The sequence below is a fragment of the Rhincodon typus genome, chromosome 8 (genome assembly GCF_021869965.1).
Source record: "Rhincodon typus isolate 14 chromosome 8, sRhiTyp1.1, whole genome shotgun sequence".
In the NCBI taxonomy this organism is placed as follows: Eukaryota; Metazoa; Chordata; class Chondrichthyes; order Orectolobiformes; family Rhincodontidae; genus Rhincodon; species Rhincodon typus.
The window spans coordinates 527,946-544,982 of NC_063339.1; the positions used below are offsets into that span (position 1 = coordinate 527,946).

Here is a 17,037-nt window from a genome sequence, read left to right on the forward strand (position 1 = left end):
TCAGGACAACATTGACCCACAACACTATACAAAGTTGTCATGGTAACCTGTGCAAGACATGTCAGATCATTGACATGGACACTACCGTTACACGTGGGAACACCACCCACCACGTGCACGGCAGATGCTCATGTGACTCGGCCAACGTTGTCTATCCCATACGCTGCAGGCAAGGATGCCCCGAGGCATGGTACATTGATGAGACCATGCAGACGCTACGATAATGGATGAATGGACACTGTGCAACAATCACCAGACAGGAATGTTCCCTCTCAGTCAACATTCCCTCTCGGGCAACATTTCAGCGATTAAGGACATTCGGCCTTGGATCTTCGGGTAAACATTCTCCAAGGCGGTCTTCGAGATACACAACAACACAGATTCATCAAGTAGAGGCTGACAGCTAAGTTTGGTACTCATTAGGATGGCCTCAATCAGGATCTTGGGTTCATATCACACTGCAGGTGACCCACACACACTCTCTCCCCTATGCATGCACACACAGACACACACAGACAGACAGACACACACACACACACACACACACACACACACACACACACACGTGAATTTATGCAGTGAATTTGTATTTGCAGATACATTTTATTTTCTTCAAAAGCACACAATTTATAGACAGTCAGTCAATGTGATGTATTACAAATTCCGACTTTAGAAATTAAACCAGTCTGACTCCAAACTAAAACACAGTTTCTAAACACAGTCTCACACTTAACATGCGTTGTCTGACTTAAAATGTCACCTCTTCTTTACACTGATAAAACCTTTAGTTCTCTCAGGACTGTGACTTGAAAGGAATTCGGGGATTTACATATACATATTAATTGATTAAAACCTTCTAGCTGATTAAAGATTTAACAGCATCTCAGGTTTGTTTAATACATCCTCATCAATGGTGTGAATCTTTGATCTTTTACTTATAAATTCTGTGTCTGATACTGCCTCTCTCACTAACTCCTGAAGAAGGACTGAGGCTCCGAAAGCTTGTGTTTTCAAATAAACCTGTTGGACTATAACCTAGTGTCATGTGATTTCAAAACTAGGAGCGTTATGGTCACCGGACCCAAAGTGCTCTCTGACTGACACTTCAATCACTTGCCCACCTCGTTTCCTAAGAGGAGGTCCAGTGTTGCACCCTCCCAAGTAGGACTCTTTACACATTGATTTAGGAAACTTTCTCGGACACATTTGACAAATTCCACCCCATCCGGGCCTTTTACGCTCTGGGTGGCCCAGTCAATACAGGGGAAATTAAGCTCTCCAACCAATACTATAGGTCTGTGCAATCTCTCTACACATCTGCTTCTCTAGTACCTGCTGGCTATTTGGGGATCTATAATACGGTCCCAACAGAGTATTCTAACCATGTGGCCTCATTTGATGACTCCTTAAGAATATCCTCTCTAAGCTCTTTTGTTATGCCCTCCCTTATCGAAAGGGCAACTTCCCCTCCTCATTAACTTGTAGTTCTGTCACGCCTGTAGCTTCTGTATCCAGCAATACTGAGCTGCCAGTCCTGCCATCCTGGGCCTCCTGCAGTGCCACAACGATGCCACCCGAAGGTTGCAGGAACAGCAACTCATATTCTGCTTGGGAACCCTGCAGCCCAATGGTATCAATGTGGATTTCACAAGTTTCAAAATCTCCCCTCCCCCCACCGCATCCCAAAACCAGTCCAGCTCGTCCCTGCCTCCCTAACCTGTTCTTCCTCCCACCTATCCCCTCCTCCCACCTCAAGCCGCGCCTCCATCTCCTACCGACCAACCTCATCCCGCCCCCTTGACCTGTCCGTCCTCCCTGGACTGACCTATCCCCTTCCTAACTCCCTACCTACACTCACCTTTCCTGGCCCCATCCCCGCCTCTTCGACCTGTTTGTTTCCTCTCCACCTATCCTCTCCTCTATCCCTCTTCTATCCGCCTCCCACTCTCTCCCTATTTATTTCAAAACCCCCTTCCCCTCCCCCTTTTCTGATGAAGGGTCTAGGCCTGAAACGTCAGCCTCTCTGCTCCTATGATGCTGCTTGGCCTGCTGTGTTCATCCAGCCCTGCACCTTGTTGTCTCGGATTCTCCAGCATCTGCAGTTCCTACTATCTCTGCCCTTCCCTCAGCCCTGTTTCTGTTATGGCTATAATATCCCAGTCCCAGAGCCAATCATGCTTTGAGCTTTTCTGCCCTACCAGTCAGACCTTGTGCATTGAAATAAATGCACTTTAAACCAGAAACCTTTTCCCTCGCTTTACTGTGCCCCTGGCTATCCTGAATAGTAAACTTGCTCTCGATGGCTAATGTATTTTCCCCTGACTTCTTGATGGCTCCTTTCTTATTCAGAGGCGCATCCCCACCCACACCACACCCCCCACCCGCCAAACTAGTTTAAACCCTCCCAGGTAACACTAGCAAATCTCCCCGCGAGGGTATTGGACACCCTCCAGTTCAAGATTATACTGGTTGAATCTACCTGAGAAGAGATCTTAATGATCCTGCCCCCTATACCAGCTCCTCAGACACGCATTCATCTGGCCTATCTTTCTATTTCTATTCTCACTGGCGCGTGGCACTGGGAATAATCCAGAGATCACTACCCTTGAGGTCTTGCTTTTTAACTTCCTACCAAACTCCCTATACTCATTTTGCAGGACCCCATCCTTTTGTCTACCCATGTCATTTGTACTGATGTGCACAATGACCTCTGGCTGTTCAGCAACCCCCTTCGGAATGTTCTGCACCCGCTCAGAGACATCCTTGATCTTGGCACCCGGGAAACAACACACCATCCTGGTCTCTCTTCTGTGGCCACAGTATCTCCTGTCTGTCCCCCTCACAATTGAGTCTCCTATCAGTATTGCTCTGTCTGACTGTACCCTTACCCTCTGAGCCTCAGTATCAGTCACAGTGCCACTGACCTGAGTGCTGCAGCTGCTAGCCCCTGATAGGTCATCCCTTTCAGGGGCTAGCAGGGAGTCTGTGTACTATCTACAAGATGCACTGCCAAAGATCGCCAGCCAGCACCTTCCAAACTCACAGCCACGTCCATTTAGAAGGACAAGGTAAGCAGATACATGGGAACACCGCCACCTGCTGGTTCTACTCCTGACTTGAAATAATATTGCCATTCTTTCACTGTCGCGAGATCAAAATCCTAGAATTTCCTCGCTAAGGAACATTGAGGGTCAACTCACAGCAGATGGACAGCAGCGATTCAATAAGACAGCCCACGACCATCTTCTCAATGGTAACTAGGGATGGGCAAGAAATGCTGGCCAGGCAGCGACACCCACATCCCACAAATGAATATAACACAGACTGATTAGTTATGACCATATTCACTTGTGTGTGGACGAATGAGGAGGGATCTCATTGAACTCTATAAAATTCTAACAGGACTAGACAGTGTAAACACAGAAGTAATGTTCCCAATGAATGGGGAGTCCAGAACCAGGGGTCACAGTTTAAGGATACAGGGTAGGCTGTTTAAGACTGAGATGAAGAGAAATTCCTTTGCCAGAGAATGATGAGCCTGTGGAATTCTTGCCACAGAAAGCAATTGAGGCCAAAACATTGAATGTTTTCAGGAAGGAGACAGATATTGTTCTTCGGACTATAGAGATCGAAGACTATGGGGCAACAGCAGGAACAGGGGACTGAGTAGTATGATTGAACATGATCATATACAATAATGGAGAAGGATCAAAGGGCAGAATGACCTACTCATGCTCCAATATTCTATATTTCTACATTCGTACATTACACACTTCTATTCCTTAACCTTTTTCTGTTCCTTATTTCTGTGTTTCTATGATACTAAAAAAGTAAGTTGCAATGAAAAAAATATATATATATGGATAGGTTAGGTGAATGCATCAAAATTTGCCAAATGGAGTTTAACATGGATAAGTGTGAGGTTATGTATTTGGCCGGAAGAATAAAATGGCAATTTATTATCTAAATGGGAGAAAATTCAAAATGCTTTGGTGCAGAGGGTTCTGGGTATTCTTGTCAAAGGTACAGCAGGCAATAAGGAAGCCAAATGGAATTTTGGCATTTATGGTTAAAGGAATGGACTATAAATGTTGTGTATGGCATTGGTGAGACCACACTTGAAATTCATGGTACAGTTTTGATCTCCTTACTTGAGGAAGAATGTAATTGCATTGGAGGCAGTTCAGAGAAGATTCATTAGATTAATTCCAGAGATGGAAGGCTCTATTTATGAGGAGAGATTGAGCAGTTTAGGCCTTTCGTCACTACAGTTTAGAAGTATGAGAGGAGATTTGTGGGTCAATCTAGAATAAGAGGTGATAGTTGCAGTCTAAGGGATGGCAGATATAAAACAGAGGTGAGAAGGATTACTTATCTCAAAGAGTCATGAATCTGTGGAATTCACTGTCCAAGAAAGAGGTGGACATCGAGACAGAGGAATAAACTTAAGGAGGAGGTAGACAGATTTTTAATGAGAAACACACTGAAGGGTTTTGGGGACTGGGCAAGAAAGTTAAGTTGAGGCCAGGATAACAAGGCGTAGAGCTGGATGAACACAGCAGGCCAGGCAGCATCAGAGGAGCAGGAAAGCTGACGTTTCGGGTCTGGACCCGTCTTCAGAAGGGGTTTCTGAAGAAGGGTCCTGACCCGAAATGACGGCTTTTCTGTTCCTCTGATGCTGCCTGGCCTACTGTGTTCATCCAGCTCCACACCTTGTTATCTCAGACTCCAGCATTGGCAGTTCCTACTATCTCTAAGTTGAGGCCGGGATGTGATCAGCATGATAATATTAAATGGTTGAGTAGACTCAAGGGACAGAATTCCCTACTCCTAGTTCTAATATTTTCTTTCTCTCCTTGTTGCTGCTTTACACACTGCTTCTTTAAAATTCACTCGTGGGACTTGGGCATCGCTGGCTGGGCCCAGCATTTATCGCCCATCCCTAGTTGTCCTGGAGAAGGGGGTGGTGAGCTGCCTTTAGTGAACCACTGCAGTCGTCCTGCTGTGGGATGATCCACAGTGCCCTAAAGGAGGGAATTCCAGGGTATTGACCCAGTGAAACTGAAGGAACGGTGATATATTTCAAGTCAGGAGAGTGAGTGGCTTGGTGGTGTTCCCATGTATCTTCTGTCTTTGTCTTTCTAGATGGAAGTGGTCGTGGGTTTGGAAGCTGCTGTCTAAGTGTCTTTGGTGAATTTCTTCAGTGCATCTTCTGGATGGTACACACTGCTGCTACTGAGCGTCAGTGGTGGAGAAAATAGATGCTCATGGATGTAGTACATGCTTTGTCCTGAATGTTGCCAATTGGGGAGGTGATGGCCTAGTGGTATTATTGCTAGACTATTAATCCAGAAACCCAGTTGATGTTCTGGGGACCCAGGTTCAAATCCCACGGTGGCTGATGGTGGAATTGGAATTCAATAAAATATCGGGATTTTCCAACAATCGACAATGATTTCATGATGATCAGTAGATTCTTAATTCCAATCTGGTTCACTAATCCCCTTCAGGGGAGGAAATCTGTCACCCTTACCTGGTCAGACCTACATGTGACTCCAGACCCACAGCAATGTGGTTGCGTCTCAGTTGCCCTCTGAAATGGCCTAGCAAGCCACTCAGTTGTACCAATCACTACAAAGTCTCAAAGAAATGAAACTGGATGGATCACCTGGCATCGACCTAGGCACTGGAAAAGACAATGGCAGAAACAGAAACAATGGCTGTCAACCCTGCAAAGTCCTCCTCACTATCATCTGGGGGTTAGTGCCAAAATTGGGAGAGCTGTCTCACAGACTAGTCAACCAACACCCTGACAAAGTCATACTCACAGAATCATACCTTACAGACAATGTCCCAGACACCGTCATCACCATCCCTGGATATGTCCTGTCCCACCAGCAGGACAGACCCAGCAGAGGGGGTGGCACAGTGGTATACAGTTGGGAGGGTGTTGCTCTAGGAGTCCTCAACATTGACTCTGGACCCCATGAAGTCTCATGGCTTCAGGTTAAACCTGGGCAAGGAACCCTCTGGCTGATTATCACATATCCACTCAGATACGGTCCTCCCTCAGCTGATGAATCAGTACTCCTCAATGTTGAACAACACTTAGACAAAGTACTGTGGATGGGAAGGGCACGAAATGTCCTCTGGGTGGGGGATTTCAATGTTCACCACCAAGAGTGGCTCAGCAACAGTACTACTGATTGAGCTTGTCGGGTCCTAAAGGATATAGCTGCTAGACTGGGTCTGTGGCAGAGGGAAAAACATACTTGACCTCATCCTTACCAATCTGCCTGCTGCAGTTGCATCTGTCCATGACAGTATCGGTAAGAGTGACCATCGCACAGTCCTTGTGGAGACAAAGTCCTGCCTTCACATTGAGAATAACCTCCATCGTGTTGTGTGGCTCGATCATCATGCTAAATGGGGCAGACTTTGCACAGATCTAGCAACTCAAGACTGGGCATCCATGAGGCGCTGTGGACCATCAACAGCAGCAGAATTGTACTCCAGCACAATCTGTAACCTCATGGCCCGGCATATCCCCCACTCAGCCATTACCATCAAGCCAGGGGATCAACCCTGGTTCAATGGAGAGTGCAGGAGGGCATGCCAGGAGCAGCACCAGGCATACCTGAAGATGAGGTATCAACCTGGTGAAGCCACTAAACAGGACTACTTGCACACCAAACAACGAAAGCAGCAAGTGATAGACAGAGCTAAGTGATCCCACAATCAGATCTAAGCTCTGCAGTCCTGCCACATCCAGTTGAGAATGGTGGTGGACAATTAAACAACTCACTGGAGGAGAAGGCTCCACAAATATCCCCATCCTCAATGATGGAAGAGCCCAGCACATCAGTGCAAAAGATAAGGCTGAAGTATTCGCAGCAATCTTCAGCCAGAAGCACCGAGTAGATGATCCATCTCGGCCTCCTCCAGGAGTCCCCAGCATTACAGATACTAATCTTCAGCCAATTCAATTCACTCCACATGATATCAAGAAATGGTTGGAGACACTGGATACTGCAAAGGCTACGGGCCCTGACAACATTCCAGCAATAGTACTGAAGACTTATGCTCCAGAACTTGCCGCTCCCCTAGCCAAGCTGTTCCAGTACAGTTACGACACTGGTATCTACCCGATAATGTGGAAAATTGCCCAACTATGTCCTATACACAAAAAGCTAGACAAATCCAACCCGGCCAATTACCGCCCCGTCAGTCTCCTCTCGATCATCAGTAAAGTTTTGGAAGGTGTCACTAGCAGTGCTATCAAGCAGCACTTGCTCAGAAATAACCTGCTCAGTGACGCCCAGTTTGGGTTCCGCCAGGGCCACTCAGCTCCTGATCTCATTACAGCCTTGGTTCAAACATGGACAAAAGAGCTAAATTCCAGAGGTGAGGTGAGAGTGACAGCCCTTGATATCAAGGCTGCATTTGACTGAGTGTGGCATCAAGGAGCCCAAGCAAAACTGGAATCAATGGGTATCAGGGGGCAAATGCTCCAGTGGTTGGAGTCATACCTGACACATAGGAAGATGGTCGTGGTTGTTGGAGGTCAATCATCTCAGTTCCAGGACATCTCTGCAGAAGTTCCTCAGGGTAGTGTCCTAGACCCAACCATCTTCAGCTGCTTCATCAATGCCCTTCCCTCCATCATAAGATCAGAAGTGGGGATGTTCGCTGATGATTGGACAATGTTCAGCACCATTCGTGACTCCTCAGATACTGAAGCAGTCCATCTTCACATGCAACAAGATCTGGACAATATCCAGGCTTGGGCTGACAAATGGCAAGTGACATTCGTACCACACAAATGGGTCCATTGGTCCTTCTGATCAAGATCCCATTGCACTCTGAGGTAACCTTCTTCACTGTCCACTGCGCCTCCAATTTTGATGTCATCTGCAAACTTACCAACCATACCTACAGCCAAGCCATTTATATAAATGATGAAAAGCAGTGGACCCATGATCTAACCTTGCTAACCAGTCTACCATGAGGAACCTTGTCGAACACTTTACTGAAGTCCATGTAGATCACGCAAACCACTCTGCCCTCATCAATCCTCTTTGTTACTTCTTCCAAAAAACTTGCTAGTGGTCTGGGCTCTATACTCTTAGCAAGTTATATTATCTTATATTCATATTGACTGACAGCTGAAGTAAAAACAGAAAATGTTGGAGAAACTCAGCAGACCTAGCAGTATCTACAGAGAAAGTCCAATGGCACTTCTTCTAAAGAAGAGACAGACCAGACTTGAAACCTTAACTCTGTTTCACTCTCCAGAGATGCTGCCAGACCTGTTGAGCTTCTCCAGCACTTTCTGCTTTTATTTCAGATCTTCGGCATCTGCAGTATTTTGTTTTAATTCCCTAGCTCATTAGCCAGCTGCTTATCGGGCTAGCTGTACAGAAAATATGATGGAGACCTTTTTATATGACAGTGCCACACTCGTGATGTCATCTAGCTGTCTTAAAGGTATAGTACCTTAATAATATAGCATGATGGGCCAAATGGCCTCCTTCTCCATTGTATGATTTGATGACTCCATGGATGTTATGAGATTCCACACACTATGATAAAAATGGCAATACTAGAGACAGGATAACATTCCAAATGGAGACTGGAGGGATCTGTTTAAATAGTAGATATGTGGCTTCGTTTATACACAGTGACTGAAGCACAGGCTGTAACTGCAGAGGTTGCAGTTTGTGGTTACAGCCAGTTGGGGAGCACCGTAACACTGGGCCCAGGAGCAAGGACACAATCGCAGGGCAGGAGGTTCTGAGCTGCAGGGTTCAAACACAGACACCGGATCGGGGCACAGGATAACGAACACATCTCAGATCCAGGTACTGCATCCACAACATCCATCAGCAAGAAGGGCAGTGAGAGCTCACAGCACCATTATCACCACCGGTATTTATTCTTAGCTCTTTAGAAAGACACAGTGCTTCACATCATCTTCAGAAAGACTGCTGTCTGCAGCAGGGCCAGAGAGAGAACGAGAGAGAGAGAGAGAACAATAGAAGCAGTCTGATAAATGACAGACTGACTACAGTCATCACAAACAAAAATGAAACCCACATAAAGGTATCCTCATGCAGAAAGACAGAGGGAGAGACGGGCCCGGAAAGAAAGAGTCAGAGAGACAGAGAAAGAAATAGAGAGGGATACAGAAGAAACCAAGAGACAGACAGACATAGAAAATCAGAGATAGTGAGAGTTTGCAAGAAAACAGAGAAGGAGCCAGGGAGCTTAGAGACACAGAGAAAGACAGACATGGGTCAAACAAGGTGAAATACTCAGCGAGAGACACAGACAGTAATACAGAGGGACATGCAGAGAAAGACAAAGGCAGAAGACAGGCAGAGACAGAAGATAGATTGATGGATAGACAGCAAGAGCAGGCAGAGGCAGAGAGCACAGGGTTACATGGACAAAGGGCACAGAGACAAGGAGAATGAGAGATAGAGAGAGACCCAGAGTAAAAGCAAGAATAAAGCTTGTGAAAATGACAAAATAAAAAATGAATGTAGAGGATATACGATCAAAACAGCAACACCGTGTGAAACAGAGTCAGCAGAGAGGCAGATAGAGACAGATAGAGATATGCTCAGCGTTAATCCATGTTCAGGATGTTTACCATTAACTAGCTTCACTGTTAACCATGCTTTTCCACACCCACTATTAATAAGGCTTATCATTAATCACAGTCACTGTTAACCATGCTCACTATATGGCCCTGCTCTCCAGTGATCTGCCTATAGCTCTCTCTCTGTCACTCTCTCTCTTTCTCTCCCTCCTTCAGTCCCTTTATCCTATCCTTGTACCTCACTGCAGGCTGATGCCAGCTTTTCTCTCTGTTACACACATTGTCAGTCTCTAAACTCACCTCAGTGTCTATGAGATTCAGTGACAGTCTGTCTTCATTAGCAGCTTTCTCCACTGGACAGACAAGTTCCAGATCTTGGGAATCTGAATGGAAAAAGGGACGAGAGGGAGGTTGTGGTGAGGAGGGAGTGGGGTTGGAGGAATGAAAGGAGGGTGGCCTTTCGGCCATCATCAACAGCTTCTCAGTTCGACAGCATATGGGATAAGGAGGAAATAGATGTGAGAAGAAAGATTGGGAATAATGTGATGAGGGTATTGTCATCTTCGATGGATTTAGCCTTGTCCCTGGACTTGCCCTCGGCAATAGTCCTTTCATTGTGACAGACAGCATCTCCTTCATTGGGATTGGAGCAGGCCAGATGTCCCTCTCTCCCTTTGGATCATGCTGCCTCATGAAACCCCTACACTTGGGAAAAGAGGGACATGAGTCAGGGAGTGTGGAGCAATGTATTGGGTACTGTGGCTGTCATGGTTGAATATCTGACAGTGTGGGCACACTGGGAGCTGTGGGTGTGTGGTCTGTAACAATGTTAGTATTTAGGGGGGAGCTGAGAAACTGAATGAGTGGTGAAGGCTGATTGATCGAGACTGTTGGTAGCCAATGATGAAGGAGGTAAACTTGGCAGTAAATGGGTGTGATGGGTGCAGTTCTGTGACTGTGATATGTGAAGATAAATTGAATGGTATTGTCCACTCTGTGAAACAATTAAACATATCCAGCACCTTGGCACTAACAGTCCGACATTGAGCTCCATGGCTATGGTTTCCACTGCTATCTCATTGTGACTGGAGGGTCTCTGTACCCCTGAGGATACAGAACCAGGATCCAGTGTTGTGTAGGAAAACCTCAAAGGGGCAGGGTCTCTCTCATGGTTGTACATGATGCATCAAAACCTCCAGCAACCGTGATAAAAGCCAATACTGCAGCTGCTGAAAATCTGCAGTGATAACAAAAACTGCATTCAAGGGGAATGTATTAAATAGAGAGGTCTTACTAAAATTATTTCTTGCTATAAGTAAAGATATATTGGCATTGGAAGTAGTCCAGAGAACGTTCACTAAGTTGATACCAGGTATGGAAGAATTGTCTTACAAGGAAGTTGAGTAGATTAGGTCTGTACTTGTTGGAATACAGAAAACTGAGAGGTGACTTTATTGAAACATATAAGATTCTTTGGGCTTGGAAAGGCAGATGCGGTGAGGTTGGTTCCCTTTGTGGGAAAGTCTCAGACCAGAGGGCAGAATCTCAGAGTAAGGGATTGCCCATTTAAGATGTGATGGGGAGGAATTTTGACTCTCAGAGGGTTGTGAATCTGTGGAATGCTTTACCACAGAGTGCTGTTGAGGCTAGGGCATTGAATACAGTCAAGGCTGAGATAGATTTTTAATCAGTAAGGTGATGAAAGGTTATGGGAAAAGGACAGTAAAGTGAAGTTGAAGATTATGAGATCAGTCATGATGTGCATGAATGGCACAGCAGTCTTGATGGGCTGAATGGCCTATTTCTGGCCCTACATTTTATGGACTTATACTCAGCAGTTCAAAGAGCTTCTGTAATAAGGAGTGGAAATGTGAATAGCTGCTGTTGTCTGAGAACAATGACAGTAGAACAAAAATCAATGATAAAAGGAAATAAAGTGGGATGAGACATTGCATTTTAAAATTGTTGAATTCAGCGTTGAGTCCAGAGGCTGTAATTTGCCTCATTGAAAAATGAGGAGCTGTTCCTCAAGCTTACATTGAGCTTCACTGGAACACGACAGGAGGCTGAAGATTGAGAAGTCAGAGTGAGAGCAAAATAGAGAATTTAAATAATAGGCAATCAGAAGCTTAGGGTTACACTTGCAAAATTAAAGACAGTATTCCACCGAGGCCTCCATTGATCTCTCCAGTGTTGAGGAGACCACATCATGAGTACTGCACACAGTTTTCTGAATTAAAAGAAGCATAAATAAATTGCTACTTCACCTGGAAGCAGCGTTTGGCACTTTGGAGAATGAGGAGGTAAAGAACAGGAGTTCCATTTCCTTTTGTTGTTGGATGGTGTTGAGGGAGGGGAGGGGTGTTGTTGGCAATGACAGGAGTGGACCAGGGTATCACGGTGAAAACCGTGCCTTCAGGATACAGAAAGGGAAAGGGGAAAGGAAGATGTGGGTGGTGGTGACATCAGGCAGGGAATGATACTTGACCTATGGGATCTTGCCTCTTATTTCAGTAACCTCAAATCCAGGCCCAATCTGCTGGGGAGGTTTTCCTCTACTGGATGGTCTCTAGATGCAGTAGGCATAGAGGGATGGCCTGGAGCATGGCTCCCTGTTTAGTGCCCTCCGGATGGCAGACACACCTCTCCCCATCACTCTTGGAAACTGAAGATGAACTGGAAACCCCAGCGGCAGCAACAAAACTCTTAGGAGTCCAGTGGGTTGTCCATCTTGTGGGGGTTGGGATTCCCAAACACGTTTCTTGTAAAATGACCAGCCCTAGGAATGATGTTAGTTGATCGGCACACCAACTGGTAATGGTATTTTTGAACTCCATCCTGCTCCGTTTCTGATCATGCAGGCCCAGAGATTCTCTTTCGTGTGAGATTAAACACCATAATTTTGTAGAATGCTTTTCTTAGCATCTGACAAATAGAAAGTTCTGGTTTTCAGAGAATTGCAGAGCACTTTTTGACACAATTATGGCCACAAATTCTACATAGACCAATATACGTAGATATATTGATTGGAAAGTGTGGTAGAAGTTTATAAGATTGTGAATGGCATGGATAGAGTGGAAAGTATAAGGCTTTTTCCCAGGGTGGAGGGGTCAGTTACTAGGGGACACAGGTTCAAGGTGCAAGGCGGGGGGAAGTTTAAAAGAAATGTGCGAGGCACGTTTTTCACACAAAGGGTGGTGAGTGCTTGGAACACGCTGCGAGAAGAGGTGGTGGAAGCAGACACAATAGCAGCATTCAAAGAACAAAGAACAAAGAAAATTACAGCACAGGAACAGGCCCTTCGGCCCTCCAAGCCTGCGCTGATCCAGATCCTCTATCTAAACCTGTCGCCTATTTTCCAAGGATTTGTATCCCTCTGCTCCCTGCCCATTCATGTATCTGTCTAGATACGTCTTAAATGCCGCTATCGTGCTCACCTCTACCACTGGCAACACGTTCCAGGCACCCACCACCCTCTGCATAAAGAACTTTCCACGCATATCTCCCTTAAACTTTTCCCCTCTCACCTTGAAATCATGACCCCTAGTAAGTGAGTCCCCCACTCTGGGAAAAAGCTTCTTGCTATCCACCCTGTCTATACCTCTCATGATTTTGTAGACCTCAATCAGGTCCCCCCTCATCCTCCGTCTTTCTAATGTAAATAATCCTAATCTACTCAACCTCTCTTCATAGCTAGCGCCCTCCATACCAGGCAACATCCTGGTGAACCTCCTCTGCACCCTCTCCAAAGCATCCACATCCTTTTGGATTCAAGAAGCACCTGGACGAATACATGAATAGGAAGGGAATAGAGGGATACAGATCCTGTAAGTGACAACATTTATAGTATGAAAGAGCAAAATGATTTGGTACAGGCTTGGAGGGCTGAAGGGCCTGTTCCTGTGTAGTTGTTCTTTGTAAGTCAGATTAGAATGTCTGGTCAGCACGGGCAAGTTGGACTGAAGAGTCTGTTTCTGTGCTGTATGAACAAAGACAAAGTTGCTGGAAAAGCTCAGCAGGTCTGGCAGCATCTGTGAAGGAAACAAGTTCTGAGGAAGGGTCACCGGACCCAAACTGTTAACTCTGTTTTTATCTTCACAGATGATGCCAGACCTGCTGAGCTTTTCCAGCAACTTCTGTTTGTGCTCCTGATTTACAGCATACATAGTTCTTTCAGTTTTTATTCTATGCTGTATGACTCTGACATATTAGCATGGAAAATTAAAGCACTTGGAATTGGGGGTAGCATACTGAAATGTGTTGAGAACTGGTTGACAGAAACAAAGAGTATACATGAATTCAGGGGAGGAGATGGCCCAGTGGCATTATTGCTGGACTGTTAATCCAGAAACCCAGGTAATATTCTGGGGACCTGGGTTCAAAACCTGCCACGGCAGATGGTGGAATTTGAATTCAATAAAATTCTGGAATTAAGAATCTAATGATGACCATGGATCTGTTGCTGATTATCAGAAAACCCCACCTGGTTCACTAATGTCCTTTAAGGAAGAAAACTGCCATCCTTACCCAGTCTGGCCTACATGTGACTCCAGACTCCAAGTTGACTGTTAACTGGGCAAATAAGGATGGGTGACATGGCCAGCAACACCCTTGTGACTTGAATGAATTTTAAAAATGGCTTTTATCCCCCAAGTGACAGTCTAGGACCCCAGCTATTCACAATATGTACATAATTATTTAGGAAACTATATGTCATATCTCCAAGTTTGTAGATAAGAAAAAGCTGGGTGGGAGGGTGAGCTGTGAGGAGGATGCAGAGATTCATAGAATCCCTACAGTGTGGAAACAGGCCCTTTAGCCCAACAAGTCCACAACGACCCTCAGAGCATCCCCCTATAACCCATCTAATCTATACACCCCTGAACACTATGGGCAATTTAGTATGACCAATCCACCTAGCCCGGACATCTTTGGACTGTGGGAGGAAACTGGAGCACCCGGAGGAAACCCATGCAGATACAGGGAGAATGTGCAAACTCCACACACACAGTCGCCCAAGGGTGGAATCAAACCCGGGTCCCTGATGCTGTGAGGCAGCAGTGCTAACCACTGAGCCTCCATGTTGCAATGTGAATTGAACAAGCTGATTCAGTAGGCAAATGTATGACAGATGCAGTAAAATGTGGATAACTGTGAGGTCATTCACTTTGGGAGTAAAAACAGGCAGGCGATTTATTATCTAAATGGAGACAGATTGAGAAAGAAGGGGGTGCAATGAGACCTGGGTGTCCTCATACATCAGCCACTGAAAGTAAATATGCAGATGCAGCAGACAGTGAAGAAGGAACATGGTATGTGGGCTGTCATAGTGAGAAGATTTGAGTACAGGAGCAGATGTATCCTGCTGCAACTATACAGAACATTGGTAAGACCACACCTGGAGTAGTGTGTGTAGTTTTGGTCTCCTTATCTGAGAAAGGGTATTCTGGGCATTGAAGGAGTGCAGTGAAGATTTGACAAAACTGTTTCCTGGGTTGGCGGGACAGATGTATGGGAAGAGACTGGATTATTTAGGACTATATTCGCTACGGTTTAGAAGAATGAGGGGGGTTCTTGTAGAAACCTATAAAATTTTAACAGGATTAGATATGGTATATGCAGGAAGGATGTTCCCAATGACGGGGGAGAACAGAATCAGGAGTCACAATCGAAGGATATTGGGTAAACTGTCAAGGACTGAGACGAGGAGACATTCCTGAGGAAGAGTCAGTGGACCCGAAACATTAACCTTCTTCACAGATGCTGGCAGACCTGCTCAGCTTTTCCGGCAACTTCTGTTTTTGTTCATAAGGAGACATTTCTTCACTCAGACAGTGGTGAACCTGTGGGATTCTCTGCTACAAGAAACTGAGAGGCCAAGATATTGAAGACTTTCAACAAAGGTATAGATATAATTCCTAGGACCAAAGGGATCAAAGGATATGGGGAGAAAGCAGGAACAAGGTACTAAACTGGATTATTAACCTCGATCATTGAAATAGCTCCTCGGGGGCCAGTATCCCATCACCAAGTCACCCTTTATTTATACGTGGAGAGTCCTTGACACTGATCCAGCTCCCTCAGAGCCAGCTCTCAGACCAAGCAGAAACCCTGTCACTTCGGTTTATATCTGTCAGCCAGGGATCCCTGATTGGACCAGATTAACAGATCCATTCAGGGAACTCATGTTCTATGAGGTCTACCTGGCTGACATTATTACACCCACTGCATCCTTCCCCCTCTGAGTCTGAGGACAGAGGCCAGTTCTTTTTTTTTAAACAGTTCCTCCTGGGGTCACATTCCTCCAACTTTGTCTCTGAGATGAGCAGTAACGCAAAGTAGCTTGCCTCTTGCACCCAGTGCATCTCAGAAGAAATTCATTCTCTTCTTCAGGTGGCAAAGGCATCAAAACAGTGACATCTGCCATGTCCACCTCAGATTCTGAGGTATCTTCAATGCTTGACAGAGAGGGAGAACCCATGGGTTCCAGAACAGTCAGAAAGACTGTTAAGGAGCCAGGTACATTTTTCCCTTACACTGTGAGTTTATACCTTTCATATGGTCCATGTGCTTGTTCAGGACAGTTGCACCTACCTGAATTTTATACATCACCGGATTTGACTTTACATCGGCCATGTCTCTTACCCACTCAGAGCTTTTTCCATAGTTCCTATACCAAACTTTGTCCCCTGAACAAAACTGTCTCATTTAGCGGAGTCTTGTGTCTGGCCTTGGCATTCCTGATATCATTTCACCCTCTCTCCGAGGTCCGGGAAGATCAGATTTAACTTGGTATGTAGTTGTATGAGGGGTAGTCTCATAATCAAATGAAACCAAGACAGTTTGGTATCGAGTAAAGCTGTAGGCTGTTTCTTTAAGCCTGCCTTCAAAGTTTTGACCGCTCTTTCTGCCAGACTATTGGGTGATTATTGGTATTGAGCTGTCCTAATTTGTAGAATATCATTTGACTTGTTGATAAACAATGGCCCATTATCTGTGACCAACACTTTGGGAGTCTGTGTATTGCAAAAGATGTGCGTAGTTTTTCTACCATAATCCCCATGTTTGATGAATGGGCTCTATGCATGTCCAGTCACTTTGAGTGGGTATCCACAATGACTAAGAACATTGAGGCCATGAAAGGGCCTGCATAGTCAACATGTAACTGGTTACAAGGCTTATCCGCCATTCTTGTGAATGTGGGGGTTCTGCTAGTGGTAATTTTTGTCCTTGTTGGCACTCTGGGCACTGCCCCACCAATATCTGCATCCAATCCTGGCCACTAGACATAATCTCTTGCCAACATCCTCATTTTGGAAACCCCTGGATGGCCCTGGTAGAGTTCAGCCCATATCTGGCTGCAACCTTTGCTCAGGACAATCACTCTTAGAACATAGAACATAGAACATTACAGCGCAGTACAGGCCCTTCGG

At 45.5% G+C, this 17,037-nt stretch overlaps 1 protein-coding gene across 1 annotated transcript in view; it reads left to right on the top strand.

Annotated features, from left to right (window-relative positions):
* The first annotated feature begins 16,685 nt into the window (after positions 1–16,685).
* zdhhc22 (zinc finger DHHC-type palmitoyltransferase 22) overlaps positions 16,686–17,037 on the top strand; it is a 4,566-nt gene continuing 4,214 nt past the window's right edge. Inside the window, exon 1 of the mRNA XM_048600345.1 lies at positions 16,686–16,696. Coding sequence (XP_048456302.1) covers positions 16,686–16,696 — 11 coding nt within the window. The remainder of the gene's footprint in view (positions 16,697–17,037) is intronic.